This window comes from Schistocerca cancellata, chromosome 2 (genome assembly GCF_023864275.1).
Source record: "Schistocerca cancellata isolate TAMUIC-IGC-003103 chromosome 2, iqSchCanc2.1, whole genome shotgun sequence".
Taxonomy (NCBI): domain Eukaryota; kingdom Metazoa; phylum Arthropoda; class Insecta; order Orthoptera; family Acrididae; genus Schistocerca; species Schistocerca cancellata.
In genome coordinates this window covers 370,279,075-370,301,098 of record NC_064627.1, presented here as the reverse complement: position 1 = coordinate 370,301,098, position 22,024 = coordinate 370,279,075, and the positions used below count along the sequence as shown (strand labels likewise).

Genomic DNA, 22,024 nt, shown 5'->3' with positions numbered 1-22,024 from the left:
GTTTCCTAAAGTGCCGGGAAATTGTACGCCCATGTATAAAACCATAACCATTCAAAGGATTGATAAGGGAAAATATACTGTCACCCGGGAGAAAGTGTACTTTTAACCGGGAAAAATGCGGGAATTTTTTTTCCTTTCCACGTATACACCCTGATCACCATTCTTTGTAGGTTTCACTCTGACCTTACTCCAGTGTTTGTCTTCCTACTGTAATTGCTCCATGTGTTTACACATGTGGACATAGTATGGTTGGAGTGTTTTGTCATGCATCAACAAACTTTTGTTTCACTTTCCTGCTCTAAAAGATCATTGAATTCCTCTAAGCCCTGTGGGAATCAAGAAAGAACATCGGCTCTTATGTTTTGGTTTCCTTTTTTGTACACTACATCAAAATCGAATTCTTGGAGATACATACATTGCCTCGCTATCCATTGGGATAGTAATTTATGTGTTAACAAAAACGATAGGGACTGATGGCAACAGTATACTTTTGTGTGTTTACCCTGAAGGAAATATTAAAACTTTTTAAAGGACCAAATTACTGCCAAAACCCTCCAACTCCATAACTGAATGTGAATGTTCAGCTTCGGAAAGGTGCAGCTGGTGAAGTTAATCACTTTAGGGATGAGATTTCCCTCTTCTTCTACCATTTGAGAAAGGCATGCACCCAGACCTTGAGACGACACGTCGGTGCATAAACAAAAATCCTTCTTCATGTCTGGTTGAGATAAAATATTAGCATTTAATAAGGGTCACTTGATGTTCTTGAAATCAGTTTGACATTGCTTGTCCCATAACCAAGGTCTGTTTTTCCCGAGAAGATTGAGTAAAGCGTAAATTTGCATAAGTTGGTTAGGGATGAATTTTCTGAAAAATGAGATTAGGCCTAAATATGCCTTTAACTGTCTCTTGTTTTGAGGAACAGGGCAGTTCCTAATGGCATGAAGTTGTTTAAGATCTGGCAGCATGTATTCTGAAGAAATTTTACATTTTCTTGTCCGCAATTAGATTTCTGGAGATTTGCTGTTGCTCCTTGTTCGGAAAAGCGGCTCAATACTTGTTCAATTAATATTAAGCGTTCTACCCAAGTGGGTGTAGCGACTAATAGGTCATCCACACATACTATTACTTTACTCGGTAATACTTGAAATTCGAAGCTCCTGCCCCAATCTTCAAAGGCAGCATAGTTCCGACTTTCTTCCTGTAGTTTTATTTGCAAATATGAAGGCCAGAGGTCGACTATAGTAAGAAATTTATTATCATGGAATTTCATAAGCTGTTCCTCTAACTTGTCTGGACATGTACAGACTGGTACAATAATCTTATTAATGTTACATGCATTGAGTACCAAGTGCACCTTGCCATCCGGCTTACTCAGAGCCAAAATAGGACTACAGTGCCATTTAAGCATCCTGTTAATCTCTTTTCTTACTGCTTCCCTCTTTGACCATGGTATAGGGTATGAGGTAGAACACAAAGTTTCATGAGGATATACTTCCATTTTGTACATAAAATCCATAATGATACCATCTTTTTTCAAATACATGTATATAAGCAGGTATCAGTTCACTAAGTTTCGCTTGATGTTCTTGAGACAAGCACTTTGATTCACTTACCTTTGTCCTTATTGTGTCAATGTTTACTTCTTCTGCTGCCGACTGTTCGTTATTGTATGTGTTGACAAACATAACTATGGGGTTTACCAATTGCACTTCAAAGTCATAACTTCAGTCTTACATCTATTAGTACTTCTCCTGATTAGGCCTATTACGAATAATTGGTTATTTACAGTGAAATGACATTGGCCCTTTCCTACACTAATTTGTACTTGGTATGTCCTATCATATCCATCTCGATTAAACACACAACTATTAATTTCTCTACTATCAAAAAATTGCATCGTACAAAAAACTGTCCTAATTGGATGGGAATTAAGTCTTGTATTTTGACTCCTTATGAATTCTGACCACTGGAAGTTTTTACCTTGCAATTTTGCTCCGGCAGTGTGGGTATATGCCGATGTTTCTTCAGTTCTTGAAAGAATCCCTGTGACATCAAATTAGTCGTAGCACCTGTGTCAAGCACCATGCGTACAAGGTCAAATATTTTGGCTTTAGTAGTAGCTTGCACCTTGCTCTCTGTCAAGTTTTTTCCATGTACCTCGTTACTTTGATACAGATCATTTTTCACATCACTACCATAATTGTATCTGATAAAGCAAGTGTCGATCGAGCTCGTTCCCCCACTCTCCTCCAAGGTCACAGAACAGGGGCCTGTCATGATTGGTTCGAGTTTTTCGACATCGGTCTATGGGTTAGGCATGGCTTCTACTATATGATCTGTTGGTGTTTGATTACACGAGTGAGTATCCTGTGAGGCTCTTGACTGCAATTCTCTTTGCCTTTGTGCCTTATTCGGCATATGTGCATTGCTTTGTTTGCCAAATACTGCTGTCTGTGGATTATTAGGCTGTATGGTATTGTTTTGTGTTTGCCAAGCAATCGGCTAATTATTGCTGGTATTGTACAGGCTGGCCATATGCTACTTGCCAGTTGTAGTTGGTTTTGTTAAATTTTTGCCCATTTTTTTTATATCCACCCTTGAATTTACGGCTTTGTCCTTTGCCGTTGTGATTACCGTTATCATAGGTCTGTGTGGGGTAAGGTTGCCATCCGTTTTGTACTGTGAATCTGTTGTTCACTTGTTGGTCCATGAATCTCTGTGACACTATCTGCATATTAACAGGCTCGGGTTGTACTGGCCTCTTTTCGTATATCAAATCTATTGAGTCCAGTACAGATAGAAAGTATTTGGTGTCATGTTCTGTTGTGGTAATGAGTTTTTCCCTAATGTGGGCAGGAAGATGGCTCTAAAATTTTCAGCGCATCTATTTGAGATACTGGGTTCGTCCAGTATCTGGTTTTATTCAAATATTGTTCAAAATAGCCCCTTGCACTTCCACATTTGCTATTGAATGTAGCTGGGTTGAATACTTCACGTCTGAGCCTCTCTTGTACGGCCTCAGACCAATATTTATCTAGAAAGGCTGTCTTGAACTGCTCTTAGTAGTGGCAACATTCTGCCACGTCCGTGGCCCATAGCAGAACATCACCCTGTGTGTATCCAACAACAAATCTAATTTTCTGTGCTTCAATCCAGGTATGAGGTAAAACATTTCGAAATGCTCTGATAAACACCACGGGGTTTGTTCTTTTCCCTTCATAGGTAAATACCGGATATTGTCAATGCCTAAGTAGTCCCTCATCTGCAAGTACTGTTGACAATCATGCCATGCTGCCAGTGATAGGCATGTTTGTGTTCACTTGTGGTGTAGTGCATGGCAGTTGCATTTGTTTGACAGGTACAGCTGCCGGCAAGTGTTGTTGCATTCTGCAACCTTCGCTATTTTCCTTCGAAGGGCTAGCCCTGTATTGAGGGTAATCAGTGGAAGTATCTTAACTTCTCTAAAAGCATAGGTTTGTTTTCTGTCAAATGTTGTTATGGAATGTTAGTAGTTTTAGCAATGCTGCCTCGTAACCTTTACTCTGCTTTCCTTAAACCTGAATCTATTTTAGCTAGAATTGACTTTCTTTCTCCTTTAGAGCTTCTTCTACAGTATCTACAAAAATGTTGCACTCCGACGCTACCTTTTCAGCAAGGGTGCTACCCTTATCCAGCTACCCGGCTTCAGCTTTTACATTTACTTCAGCTTTTACAGTTACTTTATATCTGCATGGATCTTCTCTCTCTGTTTATTGGCAAATTTTGACTCTAAACTTAACTGGACTACTCGTAGACTTAACTTTCTTACTTCCATAGGTAAGTTTTGCATATGTCTCGCAGCTCGCTGACTGCGTCCATCACAATTTTTACTGACGCATCCGCTTGGGATTGCGTCTCCTGAATTTGAGAATATGCTTCACTAAGGTTTTGTAATTCACCCGCAGGTTGTTCCTGTTTATCGTGAATGGATGGTACATTTTCTATTAACGTATTTTATATTGCGGGACATGTCGGTAATTATTTCGTATTTTAGTTGTTTACCCAGCTAGGTAAATTCGTGGGTTGTTTATCAGATAATTCAGTGCGTATAGTTTTGCTCATCTCACTGAACCATTGACTAATACGTTCTTGAACTCCTTAAATGCCTGGTTTTGCTGTGTACGCTGTTGTCCTTTATTTTCCTGATGTTTCCTGAACTGCTGTGGCATTTGTTGCCTTACACTGTCCTGGAATTCCTGTTGTTTTGTAAACTGTTGTGTTGCATGAGTTGTGGCAGATTTTAGTATTTACATTGATTTAACAAACTGTTTCCTCTTCTTGCATTCGCTACGTCATGAGCAATTAATCAAAGGAAGTTTTGCTGTCGCACGCTTCAGTCTCACTATTTGAAAACATGTTTCCTGGTGAGAACTGAGAAACTGTCTCATTGAGCATCATGAAGGTGACATCATGATTAGTTATATTACCAGTGTCTTTATTTTTTGACAGTGGGTTTTTGACAGTGGGACGCCAAGCTCGATGTTTCAGTAGCCTTCGGCCAGTTCATGTGTTGGCGCGTTACCTTCAACTGTTGCCAAGCTCCGATCTCTGACATCTTGGCATATTGCATTTTGTAATGAATTTTCAACAATGGCCATTTCCTTTGACTCCATTGTGAATAGTGTTTAACAAAATAATGAAAAAAAATTTCAAAAATGAATTTTGTCGGTATCAGTACTTTTCAAGTAAAGTAGATTTATCTGCGTATTTACTAATGAAGCTGATTATTATCTGACACAGTCTTATAGAATTTGATGACTTATCTTGCAGTTTAATGATGATATTACACAAATTTTTGTCTTTTCTGTAGAAATGCACTTTCTGCAAAGGATATTAGTTGGAAGGAAAAGCAATTATCTACTGCCAGAGATATGACTCCAATCGCTACCGCTGAAACCAGCAACGAGATGTTTGTAGACAGAATTTAATTTTAATTTGCCCCTTCAATGTTTTTCTTATTCCCAATCTCATGAACATGTAAGAAATACAACAAAAGTTTCATTAGTTTCTTGTGACAATAAATTAAACATTTATCTTAATTTGTTTTTTTCTCAACAATTGAAAGGTCTGTTCCTATTCTGCTTGGCGCCGACCTTTAAAAGGTCACAATTGAATAGTGGCATGTTGGTGGACAGGCAAATAATGGAAACTGATCAATAATTGCAGCTTGAATAATTAAAAATATGTTTGAAAAGAATACTTGAAAGAAATTGGAAGTTAATTTATGTATCTGTATACATATCCTGGATGAACTTTAACTGGTACTAATATCAACAGACCTTCAATATCAATACATGTAAGATCAACATTCAGATTTTGGGTTACATACTGCTTCACATTAGTTCCATTGTGCGTAGTGCTGATTATGACAATGCCAATACAGGATCGCCCCTCTGCTACTCGTGCAACTTCCTCTTGTCTGCTTCGAACATCGTGATGCAGAATTCTTGGCGCGGACGAAATGATGAACAGACAGGTGTGACTGATGTAAATATATGAATAAACTTGGCCTTCCTAATAACTTTTATAACACTTTATAATATACGGTTGGAATACACATTTTTAAACAATACTGGTACGACAGAGCTAGTCACACGTGTGCCCGCTACCACTTATAGAAACAAACAGGTGAAGATACTGGAATTAATCAATTGAATAGCATATCTCTTCTCTTTCTTGTATCAGAACATCATCTTTGCCACAAAATAACTTGTTACTTTACCTTTGACTTTATATATATACATAGATTACTTGTATAAAAAGAAAAGAACGAAGAAAGAAAAAAAGAAAAAATAATAACATGATTCATCATAATGTGCAAGTTCTCACTTCTTTGTTCCAAACAAGACAACCGGAAACAGCATTGCCATCATGCATATTTATACTAATAATTCAATGATTTGAAATATGTGGAATGTTGAAAAACTGTACACAGAAAAATATGGCCACTTTGATGCAGTAACTACTGACACACTAACCAAACTAACTAACCAAAAGGACAGGTATACACTTGCACACACACACATATCCATCCGCACATACACAGACACAAGCAGACATTTGTAAAGGCAAAGAGTTTGGGCAGAGACGTCAGTCGAGGTGGAAGTAAAGAGGCAAAGATGTTGTTGAAAGACAGGTGAGGTATGAGTGGGGGCAGCTTTACTTCTGCCAGCTGTGAGTACCGGACGTGAGCCGTGCTTCGGTAGCTCAGATGGTAGAGCACTTGCCCGCGAAAGGCAAAGGTCCCAAGTTCGAGTCTCGGTCGGGCACACAGTTTTAATCTGCCAGGAAGTTTCATACTAGTACCTGCAATCATCCTATCTACTTTCATATCCGTAACCGCAACCTTGTTGATAAGGTAACCTGAATCCACCCAGCTTTCACTCCCATACAACAAAGTTGGTCGAAAGATTGAACGGTGCACAGCTAACTTAGTCTTGGTACTGACTTCCTCCTTGTAGAAGAGAGTAGATCGTAGCTGAGCGCTCACTGCATTAGCTTTGCTACACCTCGCTTCCAGTTCTTTCACTATGTTGCCATCCTGTGAGAATATGCATCCTAAGTACTTGAAACCGTCCACCTGTTCTAGTATTGTTCCTCCTATTTGGCACTCAATCCATTTATATTTCTTTCCCACTGACATTACTTTCGTTTTGGAGATGCTAATCTCCATACCACAGTCCTTACATTTCTGATCTAGCTCTGAAATATTACTTTGCAAACTTTCAATCAAATCTGCCATCACAACTAAGTCATCCGCATATGCAAGACTGTTTATTTAAAAAAAAAAAAAAAAAAAAAAAATGCAGGGAGTGGTATTTCTTGCTACAACCACACAGTGACTGACACAGCAGAAAAAACTATGATGTAAAAACTATTTCCTGCAGAAGCTCAAATCACCTGTTTTAGTGATTAGAATATTGTCTACAGCTGGCACCAGTTATATGCTCAAATTTGCTTACTATCTGTTCATTTATTCTTTGAAGTCATGCGAGATAGTATCAGGAACAAATTAGAAAGCGTATTTTTAGCCAAAAAGTAAGAATTACACATGTGGCTTATACTTGATGCAAATTAATTTTTCTCGTTTGACCTTTAATGAACTGGAGGTTCTTACACATACATCACAGTGCATCTATTCACTAATGAGATGCATGATGCATGGTATGAACGTGTTAAAAAAGATTAGTGTGGTGTCACCGCCAGACACCACACTTGCTAGGTGGTAGCTTTAAATCGGCCACTGTCCATTAGTACATGTCGGACCCGCGTGTCGCCACTGTCAGTAATTGCAGACCAAGCGCCACCACACGGCAGGTCTAGAGAGACGTACTAGGACTCGCCCCAGTTGTACGGACGACTTTGCTTGCGACTACATGTACGAAGCCTTTCTCTCATTTGCCGAGAGACAGTTAGAATAGCCTTCAGCTAAGCCCATGGCTACGACCTAGCAAGGCGCCATTAGCCTTACAGTGCTTGTATTTAAAGAGTCTCATTTGTATCGTCAAGAGCGATGTACCACAATGATGGATTAAAGATAAGTATTATAGAAGCTACGTACTTTTCTTTATAGCATTCATTACGCATCCTGTTCCAGACCTCACGCCAGCCGGCGTGTGTGTACACGTGCATTTCGGCTACTTCCAAGTGGTGTGGCTGTCTTGCTACGCCACAACAATTAGAATCATGCATTCAGTGTGCACAATTTAGAGGAACAATTCCTATGTTTTCAAAGGAAATTCTAAAGGTTCTCAGCCTAACAGAAATGGCAGTAATGCGACCATAATATGATCTTTGGAAAGCAAGTCTACTTAGATGGCATTCTGTATAGGCTTAGAGGCACACATCTAGTTTTTGCTTGTAGCAATTGTGTAAGCAGTCAACTGTAATAGATACAGGATGTCCCAGGAGGAATGGTCAAATATAAGAGATATGACAGGAGTGACAGTTCGAAGCAAAAAGTTTAGTAAACATGGTCATTAAAATGCATACCTTAATTTTTTGGGCTTCATTGTTGGCTGTTGTCCGACATTATGAGTTGCCACTATGGTCAGATGATGTCCGACACATTTCGAGTATTGTGCTATAAATAATATATGAGAAGAATGCAATGAGTAGAAAAATTAAATTGGAAAGAGATAAGAGGTATGAGCTCTTCTTTATCTCGATGCTGTGAAACAAATCTCTCCCACTGTAAGCTCTTTGGTTTCCATATTTTGGGAGGAGGCAATACGAACCAAAACAAGAAAAAATTGCTCTGAAACTCATACCTTAAGAGCTATGAGAACTCGTTCAGCAGAATAGATAGTTTCACAGTAGTAAAGATGAACAAGTGCTCCTTGCTCGTAAGGTACAAATTTTGGAGTCCATGTTAACTGCACTTTTTTCCTTGTTTTGATCGATACTATCACCTCCAAAAATAAAGAAAGCAAAGAGCTCGGAGTAGAAGAGATTTGTCGCACAGTATCGAAGATGTAGTAGTGCTCATAGCTCTTAAGGTATGCATTTTAGAGCCTATGTTTAGTAAACAATTTGCTTCAAATGATCATTCCTGTCATATCTGTGAAAATTGACCATTCATCTTGGGACATCCTTTATAATGAAAAACAGATAAAATTTATTTACTTCATCTTTGAAGGAAGTAACTACGAAAAAGGAGTTGGATTTGGAGTGAGAGGGTTCTTCCCCTTCATTTTCAATGGTTAAAAAGTGGACTACTAAAATTAAGAACATACAAGAAGCCATTGAAGATGGGGATTGAGATTTGGCAAAAAATTGCAGGGTGTATTGACACACAACAGTGGAGATATGTGTGCTTATTGCTGTTGCAAATATTGTGTTATACCGTGTGTCCACCATATGTTGCGCAAAGTTTTGGGTATTTCAAAGTTTGTGCTTGATGGATACTGGTAACCATCATTTGGAACACTTGTTGCAAATATTACTCATGATTGTTTAAACCTGCAAAAGACAAAAGTGCAGTAAAGAAAGGCAAAAAAAAAATGTCTTCACTCCTTAGGAAAAGGCATGGGGACTATTTTATGGGAGTCTTATAGCACGATACTTACAGTTTGCCTTAGCAAGAGCAGAACCATCATCAGAGAATGTTATGTTACACTACCAGATGATACGAAAAATACCGTTTAGACTAAATGTTCACAGTTCACTATGATAGTATCCTCTAATATACACTGCATATTATCAGTGTACAACTTTAAGACTCCTGCATGTGCAGTGTATTTGACTCCCAGGATTACTTTATGTTCTGAAACCGGAAGAAATTACTAGGCAAACAAAAATTCACATCAGCTAATAAGGTTGAACCTGAGACAGACACCTGTTTTGCACTTTAGGACAAATATTATTTTACTGAGTAAGAGTATTATTATTATTATTATTATTATTATTATTATTATTATAGTGTGTTAAATATTATTTATATTGTTTTCATCGTTACAAGGGTACATCAAAAGTAAGTTACACATGTCGTCCTGCCAGAAGACATTTCGCAACAAAAGTGGCACATTGACAGAAGAGATGACATGTTCTGGGTTCCCTGTAGACATAGTTCTGTTGCAGTATGGATAGAAGGTGCATCACAGAGTGGGAGTGAAATGATGCAGTAACTGGAAACATAGTTGAGCGTTGAAGTTCAGTTCTTCTAGGCAAAAATGTCTAAATTGCACTCAGATTCACCATGAAATTCTGGCAGTATATTGACCAAATGCGGTGTCACATGCTACTGTAGTGAAATGGTGCCGACAATTTGACTAAGGCTGTGCACATGTGTGGGTGACGCTGATTGGGAACGAAGGCTATCAGCTTCGACCGCAGACATCAACGACCAGACAAATGAGGAACTAATTCGCAAAAATTTCAGATTTTTTGATGATTTTGATGTTCACACAGTGGTTGCCGAGTGGCTCTGTGATCAAAGAGCAGATTTCTGTCATCAAGGAATTAAGTGATTGGTAGAATGTTCCGACTGCTCTTTATAGAGTCTAGGTGGAATGTATTGAAAAATAATATCGTGTCTGTGTCACTTGGAAGTGTAGTCCAGCATTCAGTAAAAGTTACTTGGTCTGCCGTAATAATGTGTAACTTACTATTTGAAGTCCTTTCATATTTTAGTTCTGGAATTACATATTGCAAAATTTTGTTGTTCTGACTTTTATTCTGTTTTTAAATTATGAATATCTTATGAAATATTGTTACCTTGTATTATTGTCTCAGAGATTCAGGTGAATAAAAATTAAAGTAGTGAGTATGTTAAACTTGTATGAATATTATGCTGAAAAGTCCTGGTATTGAATTCAAATAATAGAGTGGGTAAAGGTAATCATTCACTGTATAGTTGAGACGTTGAATGATTGATGGGCCTATAAATAAGACTGAAATTGTTTTCAAACTTGGAGACAGTATTTCCCATCACACGTGTATACGAGGGGCATTTGAAAAGTCTGTGCAAAAATAAAAACTACTTACATATTTGGGGTAAACCTTCTTTATTTTTTGACATAGTCTCCTTTTGGACTTATACACTTCGTCCAACGCTGTGCTAATTTGTTGATCCCTTCCGAATAATAGCAATTGTCCGAGTCTGCAAAATAGCTATTACTTGCTGCAATCACCTCCTCGTTTGAATAAAATCTTTGTCCCGCCAGCCATTTCTTCAAATTGAGAAACAAATAGTAATCCGAGCGAGCCAAATCTGAAGAATAGGGGGAATGTGAAACGAGTTGGAATCCTATTTCCATTAATTTTGCGGCCACAACTGCTGAGGTGTGTGCTGGTGCATTGTCTTGATGGAAAATAACTTTTTTGGGATCCAATCGCCGGCGTTATTCTTGCAGCTTGGTTTTCAAACGGTCCAATAATGGTGAATAATATAGTTTTACCCTTTTCCACATAGTCAATGAGAGTTATCGCTTGCGAATCCCAAAAGACAGTCGCCATCACCTTTCCAGCTGGAGGAATGGTCTTTGCATTTTTTGGTGCAGATTCTCCCTTCGTAACCCATTGTTTAGATTGCTGTTTGGTCTCAGGAGTATAGTAATATATCCATGTTTCATCCACAGTGACAAAATGATGCTTAAAGTCCTGCGGATTCTTCCCGAACAGCTGCAAACCATTCTTGCAATGCTTCACACAATTCTGTTTTTGGTCAAGCATGAGCAATCACAGAACGCATCTTGCGGATAGCTTTCTCATGTCCAAATGTTTATGCAAAATTTTATGTACCCATTTATTCGAGATGCCCACAGCACTAGCAATCTCACACACCTTAACTCTTCTGTCATCCATCACCATATCATGGATTTTATCAATGATTTCTGGAGTCATAACCTCCACAGGGCATCCAGAACGTTCAGCACCAATTGTGCCCATATGGCGTCTCCAAAAATTTTGAAACCACTTATAAACTGTTCTAATCGAAGTTGCAGAGTTTCTAATCGAAGGTGCAGAGTCACCCTAATGTTTACCAAGCTTCTCTGTAGTCTCCTGAGGCGTTTTGCATTTCATAATGTAATGTTTAATCACCACACGAAATACTTCTTCATCCATTTTTTGACAATCTTTCGACTTCCTTGATTCACACGAATGCCAAACACAAAGAAATAGACCAATATGGCTGAAACTTGGTGTTTGTTCTTTCCAGAGATGCTACTAACTAAACATGACCTCGATACGCCGTCTTTAGGACTTTTGCACGGACTTTTCAAACACCGCTTGTAATTGGGGGGAGGGGGGGGGGACCACACACACACACACACACACACACACACACACACACACACACACACAAACACAACACACACACACACACACACACACACACACACACATGGTCCAGGCCACCTACATTGTTCTGAAACTGCAGCTGCATCTCAACTATGCCTGTAAGCCACTCAGTGCCTCATCTGTACAGTGAGTGGTTACTTCTTCCATTATTTGAAATTTGTATGAAAGTCAATGAAAAAAGCAGTGAAAGATAAAACAGAAAACATTAACTAACTCATTGTCCTGAGCTACACATGGGCATCTCTAAGAATATTGCTCTGCCATTTATTTCATGTTTTCTTAAAGTACTGTCATGTATGTTGAATTAATAATGTTATAAATGCCTTCTTAGTTACAGGGCCACTTACTGAACAGCAGATAGCATATATGTGCAGAGAAACCTTACATGGTCTTGCTTACCTGCACAGCATGGGAAAAATGCATAGAGATATTAAGGTATTATTTTAATTGTATTTTAAGTTAATGAAACCCTGTTTAGATTATTATGTAACACTAAATTGAAATTTATTCATACTTTATTAACAGTATTATCAAAATGGTATATTGAGGAGACATTGAATATCAAAGAAGCACAATAAAAGACTGCTATACATTTTAGCTTTCAGCCTAAAGACCTATCCTCTTGACTCAGTTGGTCACATCGGCCAGAGACAGTAGTCATTGCATGCGAGTTGTGCTTGTGTGAATGTGGGTGTTTTTTCACTTCAGAAGAATGCGTTGTAGCTGAAAGTTAAAATGTATAGCAGTCCTTTCGTTGTTCCTGTCTGTGACTCAGCGTCTTTTCTGTACTAAGAATGTTTTAGTTCAGCCTTGGAACTCACACTCTTGTTCAGAGCAGGTGCATGCACCAAAACATACATCCACTTCCACACCTGCATCCCCCTTCCCACCACATACACATTTTCATATTTGCTGAGTCCCTTGTATTTCATTCAGAATTGTCCATTGTCATATTTACGTCTATTAACAATTTGCTGTTTCTGTTTCTCCTTCTGCCTAACGTTCTGTTTACTGTTTTGAATTTTACCTAACGTGCAAGAGTAAATGAAACTTAGAACCATGAAAATTCCATAATTGCTAGAAACCTCACAGACTTGTATTAAAATACTGGGCATATAAATTGAAGAAGACATAGCCAGTTATTAAACAAGTACACTTATCTTCCAGATAGTCAGGCCTGGTGGTCTGCTGGTAAAGCACATTCCTGGAAACCGAAAGGTCATGGGATTGAATCTCAGTCGGTCCACGGAATACTTCTGTCTGCACATAACCAACCATTCACCTCACAGGGATAAGAAGATTTGTAAGGAATGACATGTGGTTCAGAATCCACATTAAACTGTTAGTCCCCTTTCCCCAGTAGGTATTTCGGTGAGGGGCATCCAATTTACCGAAGTGGTGTCCAATAGAAACACAAGCACCAGGTCTGTGAGCCACACAGAATTAATAATATTATCTTCAAGATAACGAATAATTTCTGGAAGTCATTTTAGTACTCTTAGATGGACACAAGTTTCGTTCACCAAGACACAGTCAGCCATTGAATATCAGTTTAATACACAAGATAAGCTTGAAATTGCACAATGTAGTAGCCTTGCAAATATTAATTCAGTAGTTTTTCAGTTGATTAATTACTAAAATCAAAATGAATATTGTATTGCATTGATTCCATTTATTTTCATACGTGTATTTGCTGCACTATGGGTTGTCCTTTCTGAAAGTTAGTGCTAGCCAGCCCATATGTCTTTTTTTCTAAAACTCAACTCTACGATGGGATAAAACCCTCGTTTGAATGCCGTGTACTGTTTCAGCAGTGATGGTGTTTTTTTAAAGCAGGTCAGTGTATATCTAAATTCATAGCAACACATAAAAATAACTATGTCTGTAGATGATTAATGAATTAGTCTCAAAGGATGAAGGATATGTATATTTGTCAGTTGAATCTAATAATTCTCTTGGATGAAGAATAATTTTACATTTGGCCATATCGGCAATATACTTATTAAGACTGTATTTGTTACAAAATTTTCATCTGCCTAGAAGACTGCAGTCGCCCTGGGAGCGTATGTTATTTATTTATTCAGGGGTTATCTCAAATGATAAAGGACTTGTCATTTTAAAAGAGTGTAATTAAATATCTCAAATATACACACACCTAGAATTCATAAGTGTGTTTTTACAAGGATGGGACAGGTGGTCGGCCGTGGCCTTACTGAAGGAACTAGCTCAGCATTTGCCTTAACTAATTTAGAAAACTTAATTCGGGATGACTGGATAGAACAAACTCCATCCTCTTGAATATGAGGTTAGTGTCTTAACAAATGCACCACCTTATTTGGTTGGTCCCTATTGTATGATTTTCTATTGACTGTACACAATTTACACAGGATAACTTTGTATATAAAACATAGTCATTGCTATGTCTCTTGCACTTCCATCAGTCTGCTCAAAAAACTGGCTCCGGGTGTGGGAACATGCCATGTCCCATGCATATCTGGTAAACTGAGGTAGCGTCCCCCAATGATGAGTGAGATGTTGAGTTCAGGAGGCTGACAAAGCATTACTATCGTGCCTATAGATCTTGGCACTTTTTTTTTTTTAAACTTTACATTGTGATCATGTACTGTAAAGTGACAATATGTGCTGTAGTTCCCTCATTATTAACCCTTTCTCTGAGTCTTGTAAGTAATCTTCAATTGCACAGTATGCATTACTTAAGAAGTTTATGTGAGCTGTCTTTCTAAATAGATGTATTTTAGTAATTGTTTTACAATTTTATTCGCTGATAGAAAATACTGTTTCGAGATTTGTTTTGTTTTTCCTTGGTAAATGTAAGTCCTGACTAGCTTTGGTTCAATGATTATGTATAAAACTATTCGTGACATACTAGTTTTTTTCCTGATGTGTGAACAACAGATTGGTAGATGCACTCACATGGTGCATGCAGGACTGACAGCTCTCAAAGTGGCAGTACATCTGTTTCCTTAAGGTTTTAAGTGAGTGAAAATATTTGGACATCACAATTATTGTGCTTCTTTTTACCAGAGGCTTTTTAATGTATCCAGTTCACAATACAGATTTAATTGTGTGGGCATTTCTTCAAGCATTGGTTCCAGAAGGTACATATTCTGCATTGCACAATGTTTCTGTGTGAATATTGTAAGGTGGTATCCAATAGGTTCTGAAATTTGAATTGTCTGTGCAAATGATTACAAGTATACTGAAAAACTGTTATGCTTCACCCCATGTATTAGAGGAAGGAACAGAAGGACTGAGGAACAGATTTTAATGATCAGTTGTCCACCATTCTCTAAACAGAATGAAAGGACTGAGGAATGACTTCTAAGGAACAGTTGTCCACCATTCACTTCAGGCCGATCTCATCTGTCTTTGTCTCATTTGGCTGGTCTCATTCATTTTTGCATGGTCACTCATTCTTCGTTTCAACTCGACAGTTCTTTGTTTTGCTGTAGTTCCTTTTGGTCATTGCTTTCTCCCATTCTTGTTCATTTTCAAACCATTTCAAAATCCCAACTTCTAGCTTTTTGTGTACATTGTTGAGTGACCACAATCAGTAATTCATAACTTGTCATAATTGTATATTAAAATAAAACAAGAAATATTGAGTTGCTGAAACTGGTTTTTTGGTGTGCTAGTGTGTGTTTTTGAAAACAAAGTACCTATGATTTCCACTTTCGCTTTCACAAATAATATTTATCAATAGCAGTGGTTAAGTTCATGTATTTAAGTATTCTATGAGTTGTTAAAAAAATAATTTTTTAAACTGAAAGTATGTGATTTTATCACTGTAGTTCCCTGTCCTATTTTCACTTTTCAGCTTTTGGGGCACATCGGGTAATCCTTTGAAGGGAATAAAGAGCAGTCAGACTATCTGCAGTCCGTTGTGATTTGTTAAAGACACAAACTTTTTTAGTTTGAACTTTGAAAATATCTGATCTTATTTGAGTTCGAAATATTGTGATATTTATCTAACAAGAGGACCTTCTGGACTGATCTGTCGTTTTTAGATTTTGTTTGCACTTATAGGACTGTAAGGTCTGTGTGCGGACATGTAATATGAAAGTTTCAAAACTGTGAAGTCTCTGGTTCGACTCTCACTTGTAGTAACTGTATTTTTTTACTTTTATTTAAATTCTATATTTATTAATAAATGGAAATGTGAATGAACAAATATTTTATTATAGCTTTTAATAAAAAGTGACATCTTTTTATTTTCAAGTACTACTTGTACAAAAAATAAACTAAAATTTGATATAGGCATATGAAGTGCCTTATTATAAATGGATAATGTTATATATGTCAGTAATACTATTCAGTCTCTATAAAGAAAAAAGTATTTTATATCTTCTTTCATATTTCACACTTTTGCACCAAATTTTAATTTATTATTTTATTCATGGCAGTAATTTTCAACAACTGTAGTATATATTTTTCAGAATAAACTTCAATTGTTAGTTCCTTACTGCTGACACAACAGCTTGACATATACATATATTTGATGTAGTTACTGCAGTGTGTCAATTTGTGTTTATAGTAATCACATACAATATGTACATTTTTGGGCATATCATGACATTATGCTTCTATAAAGAAGATATAGACATCTGCTTGACCAATACTGAGTAAGTTTGTGCAATATACCGGGTGATCAAAAAGTCAGTATAAATTTGAAAATTGAATACATCACGGAATAGTGTAGATAGAGAGGTACAAATTGACACACATACTTGGAATGACATGGGGTTTTATTGGAACTAAAAAAATACAAAAGTTCAAAAAATGTTCAACAGATGGCGCTTCATCTGATCAGAATAGCAATAATTAGCATAACAAAGTAAGACAAAGCAAAGATGATGTTCTTTACAGGAAATGCTCAATATGTCCACCATCATTCCTCAATTTGAACCATTTGAGGAATAATGTTGTGAACAGCACTGTAAAGCATGTCCGGAGTTATGGTGGGGCATTGGCATCAGATGTTGTCTTTCAGCATCCCTAGAGATGTCGGTCGATCACAATACACTTGCGATTTCATGTGACCCCAAAGCCAATAGTCGCACGGACTGAGGTCTGGGGACCTGGGAGGCCAAGCATGTTGAAAGTGGCGGCTGAGCACACGATCACCACCAAACGACGCGTGCAAGAGATCTTTCACACGTCTAGCAATATGGGGTGGAGCGCCATCCTGCATAAACACCATACATTCCAGCAGGTGTTTATCAGACAGGCTGGGGATTATGCGATTCTGTAACATATCGGTGTACACCCGTCACGGTAGCAGTTACAACACCAGAATCACACATTTCTTTGAAGAAAAAAGGCCCGATAACGGTAGATGTGGTAAATCCAACCCATATTGTGACTTTCTTGTCATGCAATGGAGTTTCCACGACAGTTTTAGGATTTTCAGTAGCCCAAATTCTGCAGTTGTGGGCGTTGTCAGACGCTCGGAGCATGAAATGAGCTTCGTCGGTCCGCAACACGTTACTCAACCAATTGTCATCTTCCGCCATCTTTTGAAATGCCCACACCACAAATGCCCTCCGCTTCACTAAATCACCAGGTAACAGTTCATAATGCCGATGGATTTTGTACGGATAGCATCGGGGGGTACGCCTAAGTGCTAACCAAATAGTAGTGTATGGAATGCCGATGCGACGTGCGACTGCACGAGCGCTGACTTCCCCGTGCATAGACGAACCGGCTACAGTCTCCATTTCTTCCTGAACTATGTCAGCAGTATTACGCCTTGTGCTCGGTTGGCCACTACGTGGTTTATCGTCTAAACAACCCATGGCTTCGAACTTCGAAATCATTCTCGCCACAGCTGCATTTGTCAACGGACCTTTACCCGTTCGAATCCCCTTCCTATGGCGATAGGATCGTAACGCTGAACTAGCGCATTCCCCATTCTGATAATACAGCTTCACTAAAAGTGCCTTTTCAGGTAAAGTCAACATGCTGCGACTGCTGGAACATCTGATTCTCTCCCTCATTACAGCTCCTTTTATACACGATTGTCATGCGCAGTCACTGACATTTTGCTGTTTAGCGCCATCTGTCAGACATTTTGTGAATTTTTTTTCCCCTAATAAAACCCCAAGTCATTCCAACCATGTGTGTCCATTTTTACCTCTCTATCTACATTATTCCATGGTTTATTAAGTTTTCAAATTTATACTGACTTTTTGATCACCCGGTACATTTTATACTTCACATACATGTATAGCCAAAGTATAAAGATTTATGACATCCCCAATTTTGTAGGCTTCTGAAGATGACAAATTAATTTAATTTGCCAGAATCGGTGAAGCATAATAAAACTGTATTTACAACTGAGACTGAAATTTATCCTAAAAAGTTTTAATTTATAGTGGTTACCCACATTTTCATGTGATCAGCTATTAGTGACTATGTTGATGAGCTGAGCTGGAAATGTTTTGCTCTTAACAGACCTTAGAAATCATATAATGTTTTAAGGTGATTGATTTCTTGCAAGTGTTGTTGTACCATTTTCGAAAATTCATGTCTGGGCATTGAGCTTCTAATGCTGTAAGAATGAAGAAAGCAAACGGGTCCAGTCCAAAAGGTTTCCTTGCAAATACTTCAGTTTTTAAAAAGACATTTTTTTTTAATTATCTGTACAGGGTGGACAAGAAGTCCCTGTACTCCAAAGTATCGAATGCTAATTGATTTGATTTGTTTTATTGTAAGTATTTACTTATGTATCAAGTGCCTCATATATCGGTATATTCCACATCATAGTGTAAACACATTTCCACACACCTCCATGTTGTTCTTGATATATTTTTGGGCATGTATGGTGTTATAGAGGAAAATGAATCCTCAACAGCAGTGTGCAGTTGTTCTTTTGTAGCATAACAATGTGCAGATACATGTCTTAATGGCTCCCCACAATGAGTCGTCAGGTGTGGTGCGGTCATGACTTCTTGGTGACGATTTCAAGGGAGCTGGTGTTGCTGACATCATTCACAGTCCCTTCAAAAAAGGACATTCCAAGCAGATGCTGTGATGTCATTGCTGCCCATATCTTTACATAAGGCAGATTCCTTTCTAACTGTGTAATGAAGATTCTCTTTTTCCCAAAAAACAATATTTTAATATGTGAGCTGCAGTGAATGGCACATTCATCTGCAAACTTAACCTTGGCATGGTTCACTGCATTTGGAAATTGAGTTAACAAAGCACAGCATGCTGAAACATGCTCCTTCTGGGCTTTATCCAATAACTTGTTTATGAATGTTGGTTGAAAAAGTCTGACATTAAGACCTTTTTTCTTGTGATCCTGCATTCTTGTCCTTGGTATACCGAGTTCTGAAGCATGTTTACGTCTTGACTTCTTAGGAGCTCATTCAGTCAAAGCAGAGACTCTGGCACATGTTTCTCCTCGTGTCTTCTTCCCTCCACTCCATGGCCTATCTTTAACACTGCCAAAAGCAAAAACACATCTTTCCCAATCAAGAAATGTTGCTTTTTGCTGTGAAGCCTTGGTAAATCTTTCCTGGAATGCTCCCATATCTATCTCATTATCTGCCCTGTGTGATGTCGTTAGTGCGCCCACAAGTCACTAAATGCTCCTCTGTAGTGCAAGTATGACGGCTCATATCTGTCACAACTGCAGATTAAAACTCGACTGCAGCAACATAAGAAGTAACCTACATAAAACATTTGATACTAAACAAGGATTGTAGGGACTTCTCGCCCACACTGTATAGAGGGTGTAAGAACAACATAAGACCAAACTTTCAGGAAGCATTCCACACATGTAGAGGAAGACATGGGTCCAGAAATGCTTTATTTCCATATTGGAGCTCAGGTTATACATCTCCTCAACACATTGATCAAGAGAACCACACAGGAAAAGAATGTATCAGGACAATATGAAACATTTTACCAGATGAAATGTTCAAAATTCCATCCATTAACAAGGGTACATGCAACAGCCTACCATCACATTGAATTCCTGGTGCACTGATGTATCACTGGAGAATTATATATTGTTTCACAGCCTTACACAACATGGGCACTAAGACTGTGCATCTTGTACTGGGGTTCTGTACACAAGAACTCTCAAATGCCCGCACAAATAAAAGTCTAGAGGATTTAGGTTCAGAGAGCATGAAAACCAAGGGATTGGTCCAGCTCTATCCATCCATTCATTGCAGAATGTTATTGTCTACAAACATTAATATTAAAATTAGGAGGAGCTCAGTTGTGCACAAAGTAAATTTGTTGTGTCATTCATAAAAGTATGTGTTCTAGTGGGACAGATAGAGTATTCTCTAAAAAAGCATGGTAAGTTTCTCCATTGTGCTTGGGTGAAAGAATGTGACACCCTAACAGTCGCCAACAGTGCTGACACAAGTGTTGACTGAAAATCCTTGTTGATGACATGATTGCACAGTTTCATGAGGATTTTTAGCTGCCATATGGGCCGATAATGAAAATTTACTTACTGATCATGTTGAAATGAAGCCTCATCTGTGAACAGCACATTTGCACCAAAATGAGGGTTGACATATTGTTGAATGAACCATTTACAAAAGTGTACCCATTCAGGAAAATCAGCTGCTGACATGCCTGCACATGATGTACATGTTATGGATACAGCAGGTTCTCATGTACCACTCTCCAGATGATCATGTGGTCACCATTACTTGTTGTAGCTAATTGTCTTATGCTGACAATATGATGGTCATCAGTTGCTTGAAGAAGTTCTTTCCTGATTTGAGGTATTCACTATCTAGGCCTCCCCCAGTTGTGAGTAGTAGGCTTAAACATCCCATGCTCCCCAAGACAGTAATCACATGCTTCAAATGTTCTCCTGTTTGGGCACAATCTTTCTGGAAATCTCTCTCGATACAATCTTTGGGGTGCCAGTATTGTCTGCTAATCAAAAAAGTAAATGAGCATCTGCCAACTCTGCGTTTGAGTGCACTTCTATTACAGTGTATGGGAAACCAAGTCCTGATGAACACTAAACAGTTGATGCTTAAGTGCTTGCACAGTCCAAGATGAACACACAACATTTGATGCTACATGCTTGATGCTAGTAGAGAACTGAGGTTTGTTGTATGTCAACACAAGCAATGAAGTGAGTCACATGTCAGCTTTTACCTTCATTCCATTAGAACAACAAACACTGGACGATGAACCTAAGAATGGTAACTTACTATATAGTCTAACCAAATGTAACCAAGAGTATATTTTGAACATTTTATGTAAGAAAACATCTTACGGGATGCTGATTCATTCTGTTTGTTTGTGTTTCCCATGAGGAATCTGATTATCAAGAGTAACATAGAAATAAAACTTTTCTGGACCCACATGTATATAACACATTTTATTCCTGTATGTGTGAGGAATGTTTCCTGAATACTTGGCAATACATTGTTATCACACTCTGTATACTTGTTTCTTTATTGGAATGGCATGCTGTCACAAGAGAAAAGAGTTTTCATTAGAAACATAATATGAATTATCATTTTAAACATTTTTTCTGTAAATTTTATCCAATATTGTAAAATCATGGTTATACATGCCTACCCACCCTAGAAACAAAACTAAATGTTCACAAACCAAACTTATGGATACTTTCTAGTAGCAAGGGTTCCCAGAATCATTTCTCTTGGAATTTCAAAACTGTCTGCCACTCACCACAAAAGTAAGGTGAGTTACCCTACCCCCGCCTCCTTTCCCTCCCTAATGCAGAGCTTTGGTACATGCGATCTTGGCAACCAGTTTATTGTTTTATGATCTTAATTATTTATTTGTACAACCTTTCGGATATATTAAAGTTTTTGTCTCATTATATGTGTAAGTTAACTGAAGATAATACACTATTTGAAATGAGTCTCAACAATTAAAAATACATCACAGCAGATCTTTATTGGTTACTAATGATGATTCAAATATTTAGAAACTGCGGAACAGCGCTTGCGCAGAAAATATTGTGGACCTGTTATTTCCTTATTAGGGAGCTTCTATACAAACAGGAAAAGCTGTACAGCTTGTTGAAAAATTTCAGACATTAATTATTTCCAATACAATTTAAGGTGCTATATATAATCACATTTAGGTATACTCTTAGCTACTTTTCTTATACTGTTAGATACATTTCATATATGTAATCTTATTC

The 22,024-nt window shown here is 37.9% G+C and overlaps 1 protein-coding gene across 12 annotated transcripts in view; it reads left to right on the top strand.

Moving 5' to 3' along the window:
* Window positions 1–22,024, top strand: part of LOC126161768 (mitogen-activated protein kinase kinase kinase kinase 5) — a 323,445-nt gene that overhangs the window by 59,468 nt on the left and 241,953 nt on the right. For all 12 annotated transcript variants that reach the window (XM_049917837.1, XM_049917835.1, XM_049917832.1 and 9 more), the window contains exon 4: window positions 12,176–12,279. In XM_049917837.1, coding sequence (XP_049773794.1) covers window positions 12,176–12,279 — 104 coding nt within the window. The remainder of the gene's footprint in view (window positions 1–12,175; window positions 12,280–22,024) is intronic.